Genomic DNA, 22,184 nt, shown 5'->3' with positions numbered 1-22,184 from the left:
GCAGCCCCGCCAGCGTCGCACCAGCTGCGGGGAGAGCGCGCCGTGCCGGCCGCCGCGGGGATGCTCCCGCATGGAACGTGCGGGGCGGGGGGGGCAACCGCGCCGTCCCCCGCTCCGCCGGCCCCTCCCGCCGGGGCGCGGCGGGCCGGCTCCCGGTCGCACGTGGCGCGGCGGCTGCCCGCCCCCCCGGCCCACGTGTGCCGCCGCGCCGCGCCGTGCCGGCTCCCCGCCGCAGTCCCGGTGCGGCGGGCGGGCGCTGCGGTGCCGGCGCAGCGGCATGGCGGCGGCGGGCCCGGGGCGCGGCGGCGGCAGCAGCGGCTGGGGCCGGAGCCGGGGCGCCGTGCTGCTGCTCTTCTTCTCGCTGTCGCCGCGGCCGCCGGCCGGGGCCGCCTGGCTGCTGGGGCTGCGGCCCGAGGACACGGCGCCGGGCCGGGTGTCCCTGGAGGGCGGCGCGGTGCAGGCGGCGGAGGGGAGCCGCTTCCTGCTGCGCCTCTACTTCCAGCCGCCGCCCGAGGGCAACGGCAGCCGCGGGCCGGCGGGGGAGCGGGAGCCGCGGCTGGTCTTCATCGAGGAGGCGGCTCCGGCGGCGGGCAAGGCGGGCAAGGCGGCGCGGGGCCCGGCGGAGCGGTGCCGGGAGCGCAGCGCCTGGGCCTCGGACGTGGAGGTGGTGGGGCCGCTGCGCTCGGGCGGGGCGGCGGGCTCGGCGCTGGCCGAGGTGCGGGTGCGGGAGCCGCGCAAGGGCGAGGCGGCGGCGGCGGCGCCGGGCGGGCGGCTGTTCTCGCTCTGCGCCTGGGACGGGCGGGCCTGGGCGCACCACGGGGCGGCGGGCGGCTTCCTGCTGCGGGTCCGGCCGGCCGCCCCGGCGCTGGGCGCCTGGCTGCTGCCGCTGCCCGAGGCGGGCTGGCTGCGGGCGCTGGGCGCCCTGCTGCTGCTCGGGCTGTCGGCGCTGTTCAGCGGGCTGCGCCTCTCGCTGCTGTCGCTGGACCCGCTGGAGCTCCGCGTCCTGCGCAACAGCGGCTCGGCCGCCGAGCGGGAGCAGGCGCGGCGGGTGCAGGCGGTGCGCGGCGGCGGCGGGACCTACCTGCTCTGCACGCTGCTGCTGGGGCAGGCGGGGGCCAACGCGGCGCTGGCCGGCTGGCTCTGCGCCTCGCTGCCCGGCGGGGCGGCGGCGGCCGGCGGGCCGCGGGGAGCGCCCTGGCTGCCGGTGCTGCTGTGCGCCGCCGCCGTCTTCCTGGGCGGCGAGGTGCTGCCCTACTCGGTCTGCTCGCGGCACGGGCTGGCCATCGCCTCCCGCACCCTGTGCCTCACCCGGCTGCTGATGCTGGCCGCCTTCCCCCTCTGCTACCCGCTCAGCCGGCTGCTGGACTGGGCCCTGCGGCAGGAGCTCAGCGTCTTCTCCACGCGGGAGCGGCTGCTGGAGACGCTGCGCGCCGCCGGCCCCCACGGCGACCTGGTGCGGGAGGAGTTGGCCATGGTGCAGGGCGCGCTGGAGCTGCGCACCAAGGTGGTGGAGGACGTGCTGACGCCGTTGGCCGACTGCTTCATGCTCCGTGCCGATGCCGTGCTGGACTTCGCCACCGTCTCCGAGATCCTCCGCTCTGGCTACACCCGCATTCCCGTCTACGAAGGCGACCGGCGCGACAACATCGTCGACCTGCTCTTCGTCAAGGACCTGGCTTTTGTCGACCCCGATGACTGCACCCCCCTGCAGACTGTCACCCGCTTCTACCGCCGCCCGCTCCACTGCGTCTTCAACGACACGCGCCTCGACACGCTGCTTGAGGAGTTCAAGAAGGGTGAGGCCGCCGGGCCGCCACCCCCCGGGCTCCCCCTGCACCCCTCTGCACCCCCAGTGATTCCCAGGTCAGCAGCCCCCACGGCCCAGCGCACACGGCCTCCTGGCAGGACCCGGCAGGTACCGGGGATGCTGGGGGGAGTTGGGCCCTGCATGCGCTGCTGTGGCGGTGACCCTGGTGTCACCTGGTGGAACAGCCCCCCAGGTGGATTGAGGGCCTGCAATGCTGGTCGTGCCTGCGATGTCATGGAGATGGTAAGAGCCTTTGGCCTCAGAGGTTGCTGGCTCAGTGGGTGAGCCTGTCCCGCAGGGCTGATGCCTCTGCGGGGGTCTGGCAGCGTGGACACTGCCTGCCTCGCACACCTGCCCAGGCAGGGCAGCATTCGCCACTCTGTACTGTGCAGAGGAGTTTATGGCAGGAGATCACATCTTCTTACTTAGCTCTCGCGTTTTCAGCTAATCAACGAGAAGCAGGTCTAGAAAGTGTTTCCCTGCAAGTGATTTAAAGGAAGAAGAAAAGCCTAAACCCTTAGAGCTGTACTTTTTTTTGCAGCTGTGACAGTATTCATAACACAGCAGCTGCCAGCAGCCCCAGAGATGCTGAGAGCTGTATTTCATTAACCATACCTTGAGAATACACACAGCATGTGTTTTTTCCCCCCACTGGGAATTGTGTTTTGCTGCATGTTACTCGGTACATCATATCGTGGTGAGTGAGTCTTTAAGAAATGGCTGCAGTGGTGACATCCTGCATTATGTAATGTGGGAGGACAGCACTGGCTCCCCGGCTGCCTGGGGCCGCTCTGCCGCAAGCAGAGCTGATCATGTGAGAAAGGCCAACCTGGTCCATCCCAGATACAGAGAAAGCTTCTCTGCGAGTCATTGCCATGCTCGTTTTTAGAGTGGGGAGGAGGGGAGGATAGGATGTTTCTTGCGTGCCAGGAAAGTGATCACTAGATACATGCAGGTCAGCATCTTCTCTAGAGGTGCACAACTGTGTCCCCACCGCCTCCCGGGATCACAGGGAGAGGAGTCTTATGTGGCAGGCCTCACCTACCCTCTCTGCCCCTCAGTAACACTGGAAACTGCCAACAGTACAAATCAGCAAATTCCTCTTTTCCATACAGAGTGTTAGCAAAAGCACTAAGATTGCTCGCTGGCTTCAACCTTGATGAGCTGCAGTAGTTCTCCTCCCCTCCCCCCCTTCTAACACAATCAAGTTGTCTCTCCCTATATCCTTATGTGCTTTTCAGTTCCTTCTTAATTGTGGCTTCCCACATGATACTACAACATTACTGAAGTTCACCTGAGGTCTCCGCTACCTCTCCCTTGTCTAGAGAGTTCAGAGTTACCAAAGATGTCAGATGACTTTGACACAGTTCCCCTTAGTCAGCCTGCCCTGCACTTTATCTGATTTACTTTGATGCATTCAACTACTTCCCCCTCCAGGTACCCCCTATAGCCTGGTACCCTATGGATCAATAGACCTATAGAAATGGACTTGTGGTTGCTTAGCTCGCTGCCCTTTGCTTGCCATCCTCTCTGTCCTGCTTAAACAGAGATGTTTTGTGTGTCACTCCCTGAGCTGACAAGTCATTAACAAGCTTTGCTACCTGCCCTACACTTTTGCATGCTAGTCCTCATCTCAAATGAAGATTATCCATCCTTCTTCAGCTTTGCTCCATTAAACTCTTGGCATTTTGCTTCAGGCTCTTCCTTACATCTGTTTGCCATCATGGCCTTCTGGGGCATTTTGCTACAGCCCCTATGTAGAGCTCTCCCTAAAACTTATTTCTGTTCCCACCTCATTTCTCTTGTGTTTTCTAAATTACATGGCTGAAAAGCCTCACTTTGGTCTTAGCATCTAACTCAGCATGGTGTTTAGCAATTACAGCTCTTCCCCAAAATGTTCACTTTCCCAGGTGTTGCTGTTCTCTTATGATTCATCTTTCCCCTATTTGCAGGCACTTGGACACCCCCAGCACCCTGTATTTGTAGATAGCTACACCCCAGCCCAGCCCTGAACCCCTCCTAAACTCTCTTTTACCAGTTCCAAATACAGGTTCCTGTGCCAGCTCCTGCGCTGTGACAGACATTCGCTCCCCCCTACCGTCGGTCCCGTCCACTGCTGTTTCAGCCCTGTTCAACTGACTATTTAATTTCTAAAATAAAGACTTCCCATTTGAAATTAAGAACCTTAATCACTGTCTCCTTTTCTGTGTCCGTTTGAATTATGGTGAAGTATCTTGTTTGATCCAATGCTTTCCATGGCCAGGTCTTCTGTGACACCTCCACTAATTAGAGAGTAGGCTGATTGCTTGTTGGTTCAGAGAGTGCTTAATGAAGGCATTCATTGCTTCGCACATCCAAGGTGCCTGCAGGACAGCAAATGCTCCCTCTCTTAAGGTCAAGTCTCTTTCTAGGAAATTAAAGTCTTCAGTAAGGATGGGCACTGATAACCACCTCCAGGTGCTTAGGTCCCTGACAAACCTCTAGAGAAACCTTGACAGCTTTCTTTTCTTTCTCCCATGATCAACTCAAACAGTTTTTGTATCTCTTATTTCTTTTTGTTATTACAGTGTTTATACAAAATACCCATCACATTTTATATCTGCCTTTCCTGGATAGCAGTGTATACTTCTGATCTGTTTCACTAATGATTAATGTCCTGTCACATCCACTATACCCATAATGTCATTTTTTTGCATAATGTATAAGTAACTGTGCAATTTCATTGCCAGAGCTCCTTGCCACAGTACACAAACATTTGTTCTTTCTTACTGAAAATGTCAAGGGATGATTTAAATACAGAGCTTTGGGACTCTTGCTCACACCGCTGGCAGCACTTTGCCTTTTCTGTCTCTCCTCCTACTCACCAGCATCACACTGTATTATCCTTGTTTACCTGATGCATTTCTTTTCTCTTGTTGTGCTATTCTAGCTATGAAGATAATCAGCTTTTTTTCCTCTCTGATCTTTTATAGCAGGGTTTGAAGGGAAATTTTCCTTCATTGGTTTCTAGGTATGCTCACACCTAATCTCATTTGAGCTCAGTTCCATTAAGATGCATTGATGTTTGCCTTGAGTTTAATCCATATATGTCACAGATCCCCTCTCTCCCAGCAGGATCCTGTGTAGGTGGGATTACCCTCCACGGACCTGGGGAGGGGCACTCTGTAGCATCAGCTTGCCAAAACATTTGAATTGTATGAAAATAGTAACGTACGCTTCAGTAGCGCCTAGAGAGCTAATGGCCCAGTGAGGTTACAGCGCCCAAGAGCAGCTGTGAGCTCCTGGTTGACAAAACTTGGCCCCTGCCCCATCACAGCAGCGCTGGTCAAACCCTTCACATCTGCTCCTTCACAAGCCTGCTGCTGCTGGCATCGTTTGCTGTCTCTTTTGGCACCAATTCTCGGAGAAAGATGGTTAAACTGGGGCCACTAATGGGAACTGGGGAAAACCCAGAGAAGGCTGCAAACAGGGGCAGGGGGTTGGGGGTGGGGGGACCTGCAAGAGGATAGCTTGGACTTCAACCCACAGCCAGAAAGAGGAGGGCAGCTGCAAAAATTGTGCTGAAAAATAACATTACAGCAGCATGAGACAGGTCCAGCTGAAGGAAGGAAATACTTGTGCTAGAAGATGGTTTTGGCTTTATCTTCTCATCAAAACTCAGTGGAATGAACTCAGAAATAATGAGGCCTGGACACCCAGTTTGCTATCTTTTCAGCACGTTAGGATCATGATAAAAGGCATGTATAGTTGTGCAGCATTTACGCAGAAGTGCTAAGTGGAGGACACTACACAAAACATGTCCCCTCTTCTCTAGAAATAAGAAAATACATACCAGTACAGTAACTTTGCCACTGGCAGCCTGAAAGAAGCTGAAACTGCTGAAGGAGTGAAAAAATTTGGAGACAATTTCTTGACAATTTGTATCGGTAAATCTCAGAGTACCTGGCTTTATTCTAGGCTCCCAGGAGGAAACACCTAATACACCAGAGAAATAACTGCACCGTATTTAACAAGCTAAAGCAATGTAGAGGGGCAGTTGAAGTCCAAGCAGGATAAACTTCACCTTGGGAGTATGGAGTTCAAAGGAAAGGTTTGTTCATTCATTCAGTGTGAAATGCTTTGGGTGATGCAGTCAGTTTCTCCCCCATCCCTAGAAGATAGCCAAAGCAATCAATGCATGTTGCAGCTTCAGTCCTGTTATATAATCCCTCATGGGGAGCTCCTCCATGAGATCCACCTCCTTGTCTGTGGTGCCTTTGGGAAGTCATAGTCTTATCCGATTCCTCAAATCATTTATGGATTTTGTTGAGTAATTTCCTGGGGGAATCTATATACAGCAGTGTCATCTTTCAGCAAGTAATTTTTCTCTGTCAGAGGAACAGTAGAAATTTTCTCTTATGTTCATTTTCCTGCAGCAGGGCCAAGGCTGAGGTGCAACTCAAATTAGCCGTTTGTGGTTTGGCATCTTTTAAGAGTTACTAAAAGTAAATTCTCCAAAACCAAACTTCCTGGCTTAGCAGGGAAAACAGCCTGTCCTGCAGAGGACAGCTCTCTGCCCTAGGGTCTGTCCTTGCTTTTCAAAATACTCCACAGCCTCTATTAGACTTCTTCAAATTGAATGTAGCTGGAGAAGGTACTTACATTTGCCAGGAACTGGGATCAGTACCATTTCAGCTGCTTTTCTTGCTGTCCTTCTGAGCCTCCAGTCATTGCAAGCACAAAGCATGGCTTGAAATTTAAATCAGGCTTCAAGAGATTTCTGCAAGTGCGATAGCCACTGTCTTGGGCACCTTGATGGGCTGAAGCAGTGACCTCCCCAGCCAGTTGTATGGGTTAAGGAGGGGATTATTACCCAGGAACTATCCTGCACATGTCCCCTGAAGGGCGATTGCCAGGCTGAGAGTGGGTGAGGTACTGATACATAAAAGATAGTTTCGGTGACTCATGCTGCAACTCTGCCCGAAACATTACTTTGTTTTCTCCCTCAAAACAAAACTGCTAAATCTTACTGTATGAACCCTGGGCTGCTTTACCCCACCCCAGAAAGCCCAGGAGCAGGCCTGCTTCAGAGAGATGTTCAGCAAAGCAAGAGGGGAGCTGTGTCCTTGGAGGAGGGGGCACCCAGCCAGCCATCTCCCTCTCGGGAGCTGTCGGAGGCACCTTCAGACTGAGCTGTGAGAAAGACTAAAGTGGCCTGTGCTACAGACATCAATGAAGATGGTTTTGCATTGGCTCTTTAAAAGTTTTTTAGCTTCAGAAATCCTTGTAGGCTTCCTTAGGCTCCAAGTAACATGCAAGGGGACCCATCATTTGTGGACAGGCAGGGTCATACCCAGGAGGTCAGAACCCTGTTGTACGGCAGATGGAAAATGAGACTCCATGCCCCCTCTAATCTTCCCCTTACCCTCCTGATCTGTTTTGTCAATGGTAATACATCAGCTATTCCAAATAGTCCATCTTTTCCCCAGTTTTCCTTAGGATTAGAAAAAGCACCAAAGCAGAGTAGTAGAAAGGCTTTTGTATTCTGCTAGAGCTGATGAAGTTCTCATCTCTCAGGAGGGTCTGGATTAGATTAGGATTTACAGTTTTCCCTTGACATAGCTCTGATTCCCCATAAAACTGAGTGCCCCTGCAGCCTTCCTGGTTATTTACCCCCTGTTTAGGTGTAGATGTACATTGCCTCTAGGTGCAACTCCTCAGGTGTGTGGTTTCACCCTTAGTGCCGAGTTGTGGTTAACACAAGAACATGCTCATGCATGTTTCCAGTTCAAGAAGTTCAGATCATGGTCCCTACTTACTTCAGATGCAGGTCTGCAAGGGGGCAACGGAGATGCTGGCAGCCCCTGGCCCAGAGAAGAGCACTGATGAAAACCACACAGAAAACAGATTTCAATTACGTCATGGTTGTTTCACAAATCAACCTTATCTACCAATTACTCTTTTTTTTTTTTCTTTTTTTCCTTCCATTTTGTATCTGTAAATGGTTCATGGCTTGTGCCTGTACCTTTGATCTCCTAGTAACAGCTTTAGATCTTACCGTAAAATTCATGAAAATAAATTTCATGCTCATAACGCTCATCCTGTGGAACGAGAGACAACGCTAAACCATCTTTAACATTCCTCTGACAGAGCACCTACATAAAAAAATGATAAGGAAGTAGTCTGGGCTATATTTGCAGCCAACAGCACTTTCTTTCCCACAAGTAAAGGCATTTCCATATGTTCAGACCCAGTTCTCCCATCAGGGAGGATGCTTTGAGGTGGATCTATGAGCCCAAGGTCATTTAGGTACCTATGAAAAACAAGGCTCCTAAAAATGGGCATAAAAGCTTTAGATATCTGCTCAGATGCTTGCTCCATCCGGAAGCTTTCAGCTGTTTATATTAGCTCTGTAATTCAGCATTTTGAGGCATTAACTTTCCAGTGAAGCTGCTGTTTGAAAAGAGCAGATTTCATGTAGCTCATAAAGAATTTAGTACAGTTGTATCCCATGCTGAGCAGACACTTAATCACCTATAGACTTCCTGTGCGAGAGGAGTCCTGCGGAGGCCGGTGAAGCTATTTGCACAAGTAAAGTTAATTGCCCATTTGTTCTAGCATTTGCCAAACCAAGGCTTTGATTCTCAAGTGTTTCACTGTGCTTTCCTGCATCAGTGATAGCCCTGTAAAATTCACATGTGACAGCTTGCTAGTGGAGAAGCAGCTCACCCTTATAATTCATTTCATTTGAGCTATCAAGCAACAGTTACAATAGCATGGGTTTTGGAGTCAGTTTTACAGATCTTAAAGCTGGTTTAGATCAAGTCTGGGGTTTTAAGTGATTTATCTGTCTCTATTGTAATCCCACTGAAGCAGACCTGCATGATAACAGCTGGAGAAGAGAATGTGACTCCTCTGATATCCCCAGGTCTGTTCCTGTGCCACCCTCCCTTGGACATTACTTCCACCTCATAAAACATGTCAGCTTCTGCCCTCATACCTGCTCCAAAAGCCACTGCTTTTCCTCTATGCAAGTATAGCAGCTCCCAGGGCTGTGGCAGGGGAATACAGCTGAGCTTGGCAGCATCCCTAAGCCATGAACATACAGCCAGGGCAGCAGCAAACCCCTACCCCTGCTGCTGCCAAATATATAGGGTCTGTTAAAAAAAGTGATGGGAGGAGACCAAGGACACAACTGGGTTGAGGGGCAGGACTTTGCAAACAGTCTCATGTCCCTCAGGTGGGAAATCAGGGCAAGTCAGCCCTTTCCCAGTGGGGGCCAGCTGGGAGCAGCAGTTATTTGCACCCAGCTCTGCAAGGGATGGGAGCAGGTTTTGGGGTGTTTTGTGATCAGCTGGCTGGGCAGGGACTAGGATCAGCTCACTCGGTGTGGGCCAGGAGCAACCACATGAATTGCAACAGTTTTCCATCCGTGGGTACCTGCTCCATCTCTAATGCGGGTGTTAGCTTGGAAGCCTAAACCTGGGGGTTTATAGCGTGTCTACAAGTGTTTATTTTCTGTGAAAATAAAGAAATCTTGAGCACTCTAACAGCCCTCCTGGCTCTGCCCCCAGCACAATGAAACGTGGGTCTCTTCCCAGACTAACGGTGCTGGGTTATTTCTAAATAATCTCATTTGCCACTATGTGAACATGGAGCTGGAATCACATTTCTCTGAGGCTGCTCTAGAGTAAATTACAGTGTCCATGTAGGTGTTTAGCCAAAAAAAGAATTGCCTCCATCACTCTCTGACTGCCTTTAAGTAGCGCCTAAGCTTTTTGTAAGGGCTCGGTGGTTTTGGGTTGCATGTAAATGTCATTAACAACAAGCTTTTGGCCAAAAGAAATAACTTCTCCCCTCTCCTCTCTCACCCGAGGACTTGTAGGAGACCAGATGGCCCCAGTGTTTGGGAGTGGGGTTTGGCAAAAGAGACATTTTTCAAAAGTTGGACTTTGCTAAGATGAAACGTAGCTGTTGATGCTGTCTTGCGGCCAATGCCGCTGCTTTTTTCTTTTTAAGTCTCAAGTCATGTTGCTTTATTACCCACTGAACAGACAAGATGCACAAACCCATGTATGAAAAGGAGTGAAATAGCCCGGTCCAAAGAACATGCTGAATTTTCAATGCCCCAAGGCTATTGATTTGGTTTTTTAAAGTGCATTTCGGTGCTACTTACTGCAATGTTATGTTCTCATTTCTAATTCTGTAGGCGTGGGAGGCAGTGAGCTGCTCTCTGAAATCTTGCAATAAAAGCTTGGTATGAGGAGGAGGGAATTTATACTGTGGAAAATGCCCAAGCTTTGCTGTGAGAAATGTATAGTGCTGATCTTCGGCTGAGAAATATCATTTGCTCATCTCAAATCCAGGGCAGGGTTATTTGAAGGTCGCATGGTCCTCAGCAAGATGGGTTTGGTAGAACTGCCAGGCTGCCCTGGATGCGCTCATCCCTGTCACTCCGTGGGGATGAGCCAGAAGGCACTGGCAGGCAAGGAGAGAGCTGTGCAGCAGGCAGGAGCCCACCCCTATTGCATCTTTATAGATAAACACTGCTGCCCAGAGCAGCAGGCGAGTTTGTCGGGGAGGCTCCCTTTATGGGAGAAGCAGATGCAAAGGCAGCTGCATAGCAGAAGGGGCCTGCCCCCCTTTTGGGTGACCGTTGCTGTTCAAGGACCTCAGCTCCAGGCCCATGGGGAAAATATGCATTTGCAGGTTTCTGGAGGTCCCTACAGTGCCCATGGTACAGTTGGGTTTGTGCAGGCATTGCAACAGGAGACCCCAGGGCTGCAGAGCAAACAGAGGGAGGGAAAGTTGTTGGCTGTGGGGTCAACAAAGGACATTTTTAACATTTTAAGTAAAACTAGAGGTTCAGAACCTGTTTACATTGCTGAGCAGCTTCGAAGCCATAGGGGCAGTAAGAAAATCAGTACTGTTTGTTGGCAGGTCCAAGAATACACTGGAGCTAGAAACCCAGAAGTTGTTTGTGGCTTGGAAGTTGGGTTCTGGTCAAGCTGCTGAGCAGGAGCATAAATCAGAGCAGACAATAAAGAAAGGGAGAAGTTGAAGAAGTCAAAACAGCTTACAGAGAGCTGGACATGGGAAAACAAACAGTGATGTTTCTAGTATGCCAAGAGCAAGAAGCCTGGGAATGTGTCAGCAGAGCTGCCAGCTTACTGGGGCAAGTGAGGAAGCTGAAACTGTGATCGAGATACTATGACTTCCAAGCAGGAGTCACCATCATTGCAGCTGAAGGTCCTGGTCCCAGTCTGCTTGTTTAAGGTACTGGAGAGGAGGTGCTGTCAGGGGCAGGGTTTGAAGAAGACATTCAGACACAAGCTGATGGCTTGAAAAGCATTCAGCCTTTGCATCCAGAGGGTTCACCCAAGAATTCTGCAGAAGCTAGGCTGAAACAAACATGTGCATTTCTGCATTAAAACCAGCTGCTGTTCTGAGGAGCTGGAGGTTTTGCCTGTATTTTAAGAAAAGCTTCAGGATCAGTCCTGACAGTGATGGATAGAAAGATGTAGGGGAGCTGTTCCTGACAATTTGATAGGAAAGATAATTAACAACAGAATGAGAAAACACCAGGAGGATGAGAGAAACCAGTAGAGCCCAGGGACACACTCACATTTCTGTGTTGGAGGACGCTGTCTCATTGTTCTGTTAGTTATGCCAATGAAGCCGAGGGTAAGCAAGAAGCAGCTGGCACAATGTACAATTCAGTCCTGCACAGGAGGCTGTCAAAGAGCTAAACGGAGTGACTTGCAGTAGGTTGCCTGGGTAGAGAAAGCAAGCGGCCCCAAAAAAGAGCCAGGCAGAGTCCTGTGACACCTAGAAATCAGCCTGAGGAGTAGCAGCCCTGTTAGGCTGGGCTGTGTGTCCAGCCCTTCTCCTTGGGTTAGCGTGATTGGAGTGGGTTTGAATGACAGTGGCTGCTTCTGAGGTTTGGTTGTGATCTGTGCTTCCCACCGAGCCCTGTCCACCTGCCAGCCTGCTGTGCTGGGGACCCCTCTTGCCAGGTGTGGGGGTCTCACTGCCACTCTGCTCTCCCCTTGCAGGAAAGTCCCACCTGGCCATCGTGCAGCGAGTGAACAACGAAGGGGAAGGAGACCCGTTCTACGAGGTGATGGGCATTGTCACCCTGGAGGATGTCATTGAGGAGATCATCAAGTCCGAGATCCTGGATGAGACGGATCTGTACAGTTAGTGTCCCAGAGCAGCTACTGCGGTTGCAGGAGCCAGGGTGGGAGCCCGCACAGACAGACAGACATGTGGGTAGGAAACAGGCCAGAGCAAATCATGGTTCTTCCCCAGAGCAATTCAGTCATGGTGGGAAAAACAAGAATGATGGAGAGGTGCTAGTCAGATGTCAGGGAGTCTTGAATACTCAAGATAAGAAAAGCATCAGCAGCCAGTGGTTGGGCAGGGCCTGACCTGGGGACGCCTGTGTTGGGCGTGAAGTGCCCATGGGTGGTTCCCAAGCTTCTTTCCAACTCTGGGTGGTGCACCCAGCCGGGGCAACCCAGGACTTGTTCCTGAGAAAGAAGCATGTTTCGCCACCCTGCTCCCTCCCCAGGGACGTGCTCCCAAGGCTGTGATGCATGGCACATTTTGTGCGCCTTGCTGCACTGGGTGCAGCAAGATGTGCCTCTTTCTATATGTGTGCATGTGGTATAGGGCCCTGCAGCTGCAGTGGCTTTGTGGCTGCTGCAGGTGGGCAACTACTCTGCTCTCTGCCTTGCAGCAGACAATCGGAAGAAGGAACGGGTGCCCCACCGGGGACGCAAGCCTCAGGACTTCTCCATCTTCAGGCTCTCGGACAGTGAGATGAAGGTGAAGATCTCCCCACAGCTCCTTCTGGCTACGCATCGGTTCATGGCAACAGGTACCCTTGTCTTTGTGCAAGCCCTGCGTCTCCCTGCAGCAGCACCAGCTCTGCAGGGCATCCCTGAGCTGTTCCTGGGTCAGACTCCCCCTCAGCAAGCAGTTTCCACCTACCTGGGCGTCCTGCTGCTCCACCATCATGGGTCTGCGTGTGGCTCCCCTCTGTGCAGTGTGGTGCTGAGGCTGAGGCCGTGCAGCTCAGAGGACGAGGGGTTCGCGGCAGCCCTGGCCCCACTGAGCGAGCACGTGTTGCCTCCCCTCTAGAAGTGGAGCCTTTCAAGTCCCCGTACCTCTCCGAGAAGATCCTGCTGCGGCTCCTGAAACACCCCAATGTCATCCAGGAGCTCAAATATGACCGAAAGAACAAGAAGGCAGCAGAGCATTACCTCTACCAGCGCAACCGGCCTGTCGACTACTTCATCCTCATCCTGCAGGTGCCTCGAGCAGTGGCAAGCACAGGGTGACAGGAGGTGGCCCGTGTCTCCTTGCTGCCTTGCTCTGGGCTGCTGCCAGGAGAGATGCCCATCTTCTCATACAGAGCAGCAGGGGTCCCTGCAGCCCTGGGTGGGTCAGTGGCAAGGAGCGCGGGGTGCCTGTCTGAGCGGGTTTTCCTTCTTCCAGGGGAAAGTGGAGGTGGAGGTCGGCAAGGAAGGGTTGCGGTTTGAGAATGGAGCGTTCACCTACTACGGTGTCCCTGCCATCATGGCTGTCGTTTCGTCAGGTAAGGGCTCTGTGGGCTCCCTCCAGCCCTGCCTTCACTTCTGCAGCCTCCACAGGGCTAAGCTGGCTGGTGGCCAGGAGAAGGGGCTGGCCGTGGGGTGCAGTGGCCCTGCTGTGGGGTACAGGGCAGGCAGGAGCCCTCTCTGCAATTCCTGCACCTCCAACTGTCATTTCAGATAACGATGTGCGGAAAGTGGGCAGCCTGGCTGGATCCTCCTTCCTATGTAAGTGTTTTGGGACAGGCTTGGGCTCTAAAACCTCTCCTCAGCAGCAGTGGCTGGCTGGAGGAGGGATGGGTTTACACCCCATGCAGAGCAGCTCAGGCTCTGCTCCAAGGTCACTCCCTTTAAAAAACTTGGTGGAGAAACAATGTGCTGAGGGGCTGATGGAGCAGAGTCCCTGCAGAGGGACTTTTGAGATTTCAGCCACACACTGGATCCCTGCATGGCTGGGCACTGCAAAGGGCACTGCCCACTAGCGGCAGCATGCCCACGTGGATGGGAGCAGTAAACCCTGCGACTTCTGGCACAGTGCATCTAGGTCTCAGTGTAACATCTCTGGACGCGTTTGCATTCCTGAGGCTTGGAGCATGAACTGAACAGGAGTCCCACGCTGGAGGCACAGGGGCTGCTTGAGAATTGCAGAGATGGGTCAATTTATCTATGAGCTGTTCACACACGGAGGTGGGGAAATTAGCTGTTAAAAGTAGATGCCCCAGTCCCAGTAAATTCCCTGCCTGCAGAGCTGATGGGTTAATGAGCAGATCCTCTGCTTGCAGGAGTTAAGAGGGAGCTCTGGTCGGGGGAGACTGTAAGCCTCACCTTCTCTGCTGATAACCCCTGCAAAGCTTTAGTGCCTGGTGGCTTGGGAGCAGGCAGAGGTGCTGCCCACCCCCAGTCTGGCACATGCCTCATCCCAAACCCCAGATGTTGCAGTGCTGATGGTAAGCCAAGGATGTTCTGGGTGCCTAATCAAAACAAGAACCCATGAAGTTCAACCTTTAGGAAGGTGTAGGGAGGGATGTCATGGAGAGAGAAGGGAGAGTGACTGTCACTCCCATGCATTCCAGTCTGCACGCAGCTCTAAGGTTCACCTATTTCTTGCTGTCTGCCTGCTTCCCTTCAAAAGGCTGGCTCGTGGACTGCTGGATTAACCCTGCAGTGCACAATCCTGCTCCTCTGTGTGTCCACAGCATGCTTGGTTTGGACAGAAGGAATAAAGAAAGCATTCGTTTTCCCTCAGGACATTGCTGCATGGCCCAATGCCCCCATGTCCTGGATGACTGTCCCCAGGGCCCCACCAGGGCTCAGGCAGTGGGTGCTGCCTGCAGGCCATGGGACAGGCAGGGCGTGAGCCACTGTGGGGGCCGTGTCAGTGTGGCCACACGTGTCCGCAGTGCCTCCTGCCGGGATGCTGCCGCTCAGGGCTCCAGTGCTCCCTGTGCTCGCGCGTGATGCTGTGTCACGAGATGTTTTCTACCATCCAGCCACCCCTGCCTGCTGTGGAGCGTGTGTGGTGCTGCACTCCTGGCCAGCGAGGAGGCAGGGTGGGAGGCAGAGGTCACAGGGCATCTTCCTTGTCAGGCTGGCATCCTCCTTCCTCCTTGAAGCAAAGCCTAGCAGCAATGAGTTTGAGTAGCATGTCATAGCAGAGAATTCAGACATTAACCCTTGAGCAGTTATTAATTAACTGTTGTTATACAACTCTTATTGCCAGGTGATCTTTGGCTGTGGCGGCTGGGGCAGGGGTGCGGTGGCAGAGACCCGTCATCGCCAGCCCCGTGGCGGGTCGGGCAGTGAGAGCAGGGAGCGAGCACTAGTGGTTATCAACCTGTCCTTTGCTCCTGGCTGGATCAGGTTGTTCTGGGCAGTGCTTCATACTAGTGCCTTTGCTTGGACTTTTATTTGCAGAAGGTGTTGATCCAGGGGAGAACGCAGAACAAGAGTTGCTGGGGGAGGAGCAGGGAGATCAGAAGGAGGGGGCTGCAGGGAAAACTTCCTGGGGGTTTTACCTTTGAAGCAATTTGAAAACATTAATCACACAGGCAGCGGACGGTTCCTAGAGCATTGCAGCAATGCTGCGGGCACAGTGCCTGGCAGGAGGGCAGTGTGCTGCAGGCAGGAGGGTTGGCGGCTGGGGGAAGCATGGCCCTGGCTGGAGGAGGGGGCTGGAAGCCAACTGGCTCAGATCTCCCGCTGCTTTCGAGGTGGGCACTGCCAGCAGTGAGAGCAAAGATGAGGCATCAGGAGGTGTTAACGAGTGCATGCTCAGGCTGTGTGCCGGTCTCTCCATGCTCCCCCATGGAGCCCTGCACCCCTGTGACATCGCCCAGGGATGCTGTGAAGGGCAGCAGAACAGCTCCCCGCAGGCAGCAAGTCACAGGGAGGGGGAATGCCTGCCCTTGAAATTGTCACTGCTGCTGTAACCCATGGCAATGAAACGTGGAAAGTGAATTTCCAGTGATTTGCCCTCTCTGTGGCAATGGGTCAGGCAGCCCCAGACGCGTTGTCCTGGCTTCTTGCATTTTCCATACAGAGCGGCTCCCAGTGGCTCTTCTCGGCATTGCCCCAAGACTGTTGAGACCCAAGGCCTTGCCCGGAACTGCAGACAGCCGGGCATGAATGCCTTTGGTTTGCATCATGCTGCCCCTGCCTGCCCCAGCCCCTCTGGGGCTGTGTGGAGGCAGGGGCTGTTGCAGAGCACATTCCCTCTCTGCCACCTGCCTCCACACACAGAAGCATCCCAGATGACAAGCGGAGTGACCTGGGCTACCTTCCGCCCACCTGCCAGGTGGCACAAGCTGACCACAAAGTCCCCTCTCCTGGCAGCGGCTGGTGAAGGGCTGGAGCACGATGCTAGCATTCAGTTGATGGAAGATGCTTTCTGCCCACACCATGGCTCTAGAGAGATGTGTGGTTGTGCAGACAGGCCTGGCAGGAGCTGGTCCCCCCCAGCCTCACCTCCTCTTACCTTGTCACGGAGCAGCCTGTTGATTTTTTACAGCATTCAGGTCTGTGTCCCTGTCCCCAGGGCTGGCAAGTGCCTCCCCAGAGCAGAAGCAGGAGAGTGTAAGAGGGGTGGGAAGGGATACTGGAGGCAGTGGTAGGAGCCCAGCCCAGGGCTGCTGGCACATGATTCTTTTTCTCATTCTTTCTCTTGGTCTGTTCCCCACCCTCACCTCCATCCCTTGCCTTCCCCTGTCCCCTCCTTCCTTCCCTCTCCCTCTCTCTGCAGTGCCTGTCTCAGTGTCCCGAACCTTCGCTTTCAGCAGAGGGGATTCCCTGGCTGGCTCTCCAGGTAACAGGGCATGGCTTTGGGCAGGGACATCTGCATGTGCCAGGCTCTTTCCAGCCCCCTGTGCATGATGCACCAAGCCTCCTCCACTCCACATGCCAAGCAGCACCAGGAGAGAAGCACCCACGGCACCCTGCCCTGGGCAGACCCTCACTGGTAGGAGCATGGGTGACTGATGGGAGACAGCAGCCCTGTCCCTGCCGCAGCCTCCCCAGTAACATGCAAACCCCAGGAAGAATGGGATGGGGACAAGGGGGAGCCATGGATGGCTCAGGCTTTCTTTGGTGTGTAGTTCTGTAATTTCCTGCACTTGGTGCTTGGGTTTTCTTGCTGCTTTGTGCTTCTGACCATGGTTACCTGCAGCCCTGCATGCACACTGCTCTGCTTTGCTTGCTTTCTGGCAATCCGGGTAACAGAAGGGCGTCTTAGCAGCAGAACAAAGTCAGCAAGATGTTGACGTCACCCATGCAAGGAACAAGCTGCCTTTGTTCCCTAATAAATCACTGAGCAGACAAAATCCATCACGCTGCGTGTCAGAGGCCATCAGTCAACGTGAGTGACGGGCCAGCTTGCCATGGCAGCCTGTGCTCCTGTTCTGTCGGAGTCGGGGTGGACATGAGCATGCCCTCGAGGCAGGTTAAGTAAACCCCGTGGGCTGCCAGCTGCAGCCAGGAGATTTTGTGCCAAATGCCGTGCAGAAGGCCTGTGTTAGCAGGAGAGCTGTCAGTCAGTCGGTGTGACAGACAGGTGGCAGGCAGCAGCCCTAACCTCTGCTGCCATTGCCAGGTCGGATGCCTGCCTGCCTGGTCCCTTTGGTTTGCATGGGGCTGGCATGGCTCAGAGCCTCTGCTGCCAGCGTGCACCAAGGAGGACCCCCACTGCAGGTCTCCTTAGGCCCCTGCCAGCCCGGGTGTGCGTGGGGCACACCCACCGGAGGTGATGGGTCCACCCTGGCCCTGTGTGGCACTGGGGGCTCAAGCAGCACCACGAGTGAGAGTGAGCATTTGCCTCTCTGCTGTCTCCTCCCACAGTGAACAGGTCACCGTCACGGTGCAGCGGCCTCAACCGCTCCGAGTCCCCCAACCGGGAGCACAACGACTATGGGGGCAGCACCACGCAGCTCCACAGCAGCAGCAACAATGTCTACACACCCGACTACTCCGTGCACATCCTCTGTGACGTGCAGTTTGTCAAGGTACCGCTGGGCTGGCAGGGACTGGCCCACCCCAGCCACCCCCTGCCCAGGCACCCTCTCGCCCTGCTCTGTCCTGGGAGCTGGGTGGATGCCCAGTGGGTACTGGGGAGTCCCCACACTCCTGCTACCTGGGGGTTTACTGCCACCAAGTTCCCAGGGGGTCCTGGTGGGACTTGGTGCCTACTGTGCTGGGTGCGCACATCTGTGTGTCAGGTCACCCGGCAGCAGTACCACAACGCACTGGTGGCCAGCCGCATGGACAGCTCACCCCAGTCCCCCGACATGGAGGCCTTCGACAGGGATTCAACCAAGGCCTCGACCACACGGGGAACCCCACAGACGCCCAAGGAGGACCCCACCACCCTCCTGAACGAGAGGAACAGCGTTATGTGTGAGTCACCCAGCAGCATCCCTTCCCTGCCACAGGCCAACACCGCATGTCCCCTGGGGGGGTCCATGCTGGGACCTGCTGGCATGACAGGCACACCACTGCTGAGACGGAGTTGCATGTGGACTGGGGCACATGGGCTTTTGCACGCACACACCTGCGGATGTTATTCTGCGCCTGCACGTGGGTGCAAGTGTGCAGGCATGTAATTCCTCATCACCATGCACTCATGTCCCCCGTGGGTCCCTGGCACTGGGACCTGCTGTTGCGGCTGGCATCCTGCTGCGTGCTGCCCCAGGGCACAACACCTCCCTCCCTGCTGCCACGCCTGCCCTGTGTCCCTGCAGGCAGCTACTCCGAGGGGCAGCACAGTCCCAGCGAGTCGGTGTTCCTGCGCATGGAGGGCATCCCCTTCATCCAGGAGGAGCTGGCTGACAACGAGGAGAACAGCAAGCGGCAAAGTGAGTCTGGCCGGGACACACACACACGCACACACACATACACAGAGAGAGAACCCTGGGGGTGGTGAGGGCTGCGGTGCCCCGGGGTGCTGCAGCCACTCTGGGCTTTTGCAGACAGTGAGTGCTGCGGCATCATCCTGGAGGCAGAGTCCCCGGGCAGAGAGGCCGGGACCAGCTCATCGCCGAGCAGCTCTGAGGAGACACTGGGCAGGAGGCTGCTGAAATCCCTCAGTGAGTGACTAACCCAGGGAGGGAGCACCCAGGGGAGAGTTCTGCCCCAGGACCCCACTGCCTGGGTCAGCTGCTCCCCAGCCTCATCCTGGGGACACCCTGCATGGGGCTGGCGGGGAGCAGGGGAGCAGTCCAGTTCCCCAGCAGTACCCCAACAGCAGGCAAAACTGCACCTAGGGCTAGCTCAGGCAGAGCCAGCCATCTGGTCCTGGCTCAACCCTATGCATCCCCCATCCTAAGCACCCTTTGCCCCCAGCACCCCAGCCCTAGGCACCCTTGCTGCTGCAGGTGGGCGCAAACAGCGGCCGGCATCGGAGGGTGAGAAGACACCAGAGGAGAGCTCCAATCTCACCCCGTTGATCACCTGAGCAGCAGTGTGGCCGGAGCACAGTGCTGGAGGCCCACGCAGACTGGAGGTAGGAACCTGCCTGTTGTGCAATATTCCTTCCCCAGCAAATGGGAGGTTGCTCAATTTTAATAGCATAAAGGCTATTCAGTTTCAAGTGGCAAAACCAAACAATGTGGTTTGGAGCCCATGCAGGTACATATGTTGCTGTGGGGTGAAGCAGGATCAAGGGATGTAGCAGCAGACTCCAACCATCCTTAGGGCAGGAATGGATGTTGGAAACAGACTGAGACCCTGACTCATGTTTTCACAGTTAGAAATGTGTGTCTGCACCAATATCCCCGAGCCTGGCTAGGAAAGATGCTGCAAGGCTTGAGGAGCAGCAGGTCAGGGAGGGTAAGCCCTGGCCGCCTGCACCAGGCTCTGCTTGTGTCTTTCAGATCTGCAGCATGAGGGTCTCCTGCTGCGAGGCTCACGTTCAACAGCAGCAGGTCTGCACTTGCCCGCTGCCTGCCCGCCCGCCTGCCCGCTCGTGCCGCCCCTCCCTGCAGGACTTGTGCAGAGCCCCATTCCTAGGCGAGAAAGGATGTGCCCCCGGCAGGGCTGAACCACCCAGGCGGCCTGGACCAACTAGCTGGAGTCCAAGGGCCCTTGCCCAGTTGCTCCCTGGTAGCATCTGGTCTCAAGGAAGAGGTGGAAAAAGGAAGAGTGGAGAAGTATCTGGCGTGGTGTCCCTGCGGGCAGAGCAAGGAGGGGCGGCCCAACCCAGAACTGCCCTTAGCATCATTGACCATTCCCATCCCAGCGAGGCCCGGAGCCCCTTGGTGCTGGGTGCTGCACAGATGTGGTCTCCACCATGAGGAGAATGTGCTATTTGGGGGGTGCCACATGCCACTCAGGGCCCCAGCACACATTTGTGCCGTGCCTAGTGACACGCACACTTGCAGCGCCTTGCACACACTGACCATCAACACAGCCCGGCACTCCCGAACCCCTGCTAGGCACAGGGCAGGGAGCCCAGCTCACCGCCGAGCGCAGCCCCCCTGCCTGGGGAGGGCTGCTCCACGCTGCATTGAACCATCCTCCTCTCCAGACATGGCTGCCTGTGGGAGGGAGGCTACTGCCGAGCCTTCGGGTTGGTACAGACCAGTCAGTAGTTTTTGTAGAGGCTGAACGCAACGGGGATATTAACATTAAAAGTGATTTTTCCCTGAGCGATGCCCTGTCTGTGTCAATGGGTGTAGGGAAAGGCATGCTCATCTCTCCCACCAGGTTAGGCTGCCCTCATACCTGCGGCCAGAGGTGGCTGGAGTAACAGGACTCAGCATTGCCGAAAGGAGCATGTAGAGGACCAGGTCAGCAAGTGCTTCCCAATTTCTCCCTGTGAACCTGGGCTCTGTCACTCTTGCTGCCAGGAAAACACTCAGCAGTTCAGAGTTACACTACAGCAGTGCAGACAAGGACTGGGGAAGAACAGGAGTTAATATCATGCCATTGCAAACACAATAGTGGGATACACATGCTGGAGTACAGCCTGACAGATAATGACAGAAATCTCATAGTCCACCAATGCTGATAAAACTTCAGTTGGAGTAACTGCATCCCTGTCTGGGCACTGCCCTTCTAAGGAAATACACAGCAATTGAAAGGAGGCCAGAGGAAAGCAAGGGCTGGAAAACAACCTACCCCAAAGGCTGAAGGAAACAAGGTCGCTTAATCTTAACTGGTGAAGGATGCGAAGGGGAGAGAGGAAGTTTTCAAATACATAAAAAGCTGTTGCAAAGAGGAAAGGAATAATCTGTTCTCTGTTGCCATGGTAAATGGGATCATGGGTAATGAGCTTACACTGCAGAGAGAAATTTAGGTCACTCATTAGAAAAAACAAGGTTGGTAAGGCTAGCAAAGCACTGGTACAGATCATGTGGGGTGGGCCAGGCTCCACACTTAGAGGTCTGTAAGGACAGAAGTGTACGCAGAGGTCGGAAATAACAAAAGCGGAGTTGGTTCCTTCAAGTCCGTCTCCTGAGATCACCCCTAGAAGTCATCCTTTAACCACCACCCCATCATCCCAGCTGTGGATGGACACCAAGGAGAAAAAGCTCTCTACCTGCACAGAGGAAAGGCTGCCTCTGGCTCACTCTCCTATGTGACATGAACACTAATCTGAAAAGGACAAACAGACCCCACGCACTGTCTCTTGGCAAACACAGCAAGGGAACAAGGCACCATTTTCACCTTTACTCTCTAAGCTACAGCACAAGCAAAATCCATCAGGGGAACAGTGACTATCACCAATTGACCCAAGGAAAGGGGCTGTTCCCCTTTCTTCACCAAGATCTTGGCAGGAGGCTGCTCTGTCAAGGTGGTGATACCAGCTCACAAATAGATCTGCAAACAGGGACTGCAGAGAGCAGCAGCAGATGGTCCCAGATCTTTTTCAGTGCCAGAAACACAGGCTGAAGCCAGGGGGAGAAGGTGGTGGTTCACCAGGGGCCTGCTGAGAAGGAAAAACAGGAAAGATCTGGTTTTTGACACGCTAGTGGCAGGCCAGGAGCTCTGGGCCAGGGAGAGATGGCCAGATGGCTGAGTAACACACAACCATCCAAAAAGCAAGTACGTACAGCCAGGCAGGACAAGCTGGACAGTACAGGCCAGGGGGGCACAAAGACATAGGAAGAACTGCTCAGCTTCACGTAGAGTCACAGGGAGCTCTCAACTACAACTCTTCCAGTAGGACTGTGCCCCATTACTTGCAACCGTGATCATCAGAGATGCCACACACCACAAGGGAGAAAGGGAGAGCCTTGATAAGCCCCAGTGGACAACCCAGGATACTGAGGTTTAACCTCAGCGTGGGAAGAGGTTATTGCAGCCTGAAGGCA

The 22,184-nt window shown here is 54.5% G+C and overlaps 2 protein-coding genes across 6 annotated transcripts in view; one reads left to right on the top strand and one right to left on the bottom strand.

Annotated features, from left to right (window-relative positions):
* The window catches only part of HPSE2 (heparanase 2 (inactive)), a 127,739-nt gene extending 125,561 nt beyond the window's left edge, over positions 1–2,178 (bottom strand). The window contains exons 1-4 of the mRNA XM_074875685.1: positions 1,879–2,178; positions 1,655–1,774; positions 1,346–1,602; positions 1,082–1,231 (exon numbers count right to left, since the gene is read on the bottom strand). Coding sequence (XP_074731786.1) covers positions 1,082–1,231; positions 1,346–1,602; positions 1,655–1,774; positions 1,879–2,178 — 827 coding nt within the window. The remainder of the gene's footprint in view (positions 1–1,081; positions 1,232–1,345; positions 1,603–1,654; positions 1,775–1,878) is intronic.
* CNNM1 (cyclin and CBS domain divalent metal cation transport mediator 1) lies at positions 275–20,516 on the top strand. 5 transcript variants are annotated; one of them, XM_074875049.1, is made up of 13 exons: positions 275–1,796; positions 11,842–11,985; positions 12,528–12,668; positions 12,932–13,101; positions 13,289–13,388; positions 13,564–13,611; positions 16,622–16,684; positions 17,713–17,876; positions 18,090–18,267; positions 18,612–18,725; positions 18,840–18,956; positions 19,245–19,372; positions 19,743–20,516. In XM_074875049.1, the coding sequence occupies exons 1-12, from the start codon at positions 278–280 to the stop codon at positions 19,322–19,324; spliced, it is 2,838 nt and encodes a 945-aa protein (XP_074731150.1). In that variant the 5' UTR covers positions 275–277; the 3' UTR covers positions 19,325–19,372; positions 19,743–20,516. The 5 variants fall into 5 exon arrangements, with proteins under 5 accessions (XP_074731150.1, XP_074731154.1, XP_074731152.1 ...); XM_074875053.1 differs by lacking the exon at positions 18,840–18,956; XM_074875051.1 differs by lacking the exon at positions 19,743–20,516 and having other exon boundaries at positions 18,844–18,956.
* Positions 20,517–22,184: the final 1,668 nt, after the last annotated feature.

Source organism: Strix uralensis, chromosome 7, assembly GCF_047716275.1.
Source record: "Strix uralensis isolate ZFMK-TIS-50842 chromosome 7, bStrUra1, whole genome shotgun sequence".
Classification (NCBI taxonomy): domain Eukaryota; kingdom Metazoa; phylum Chordata; class Aves; order Strigiformes; family Strigidae; genus Strix; species Strix uralensis.
Note: the sequence above shows the minus strand (reverse complement) of the source record. Positions and strands in the feature narration are given on the sequence as shown.

What these genes read in the sequence shown, in the direction of transcription:
- CNNM1 (XM_074875049.1), top strand. Translation starts at nt 278, where the DNA reads ATGGCGGCGGCGGGCCCGGGGCGCGGCGGCGGCAGCAGCGGCTGGGGC. An exon ending in ACTTCATCCTCATCCTGCAG is followed by an intron (nt 13,102 to 13,288) that starts GTGCCTCGAGCA and finishes TCCTTCTTCCAG; the next exon opens with GGGAAAGTGGAGGTGGAGGT. An exon ending in GTGACGTGCAGTTTGTCAAG is followed by an intron (nt 17,877 to 18,089) that starts GTACCGCTGGGC and finishes TCTGTGTGTCAG; the next exon opens with GTCACCCGGCAGCAGTACCA.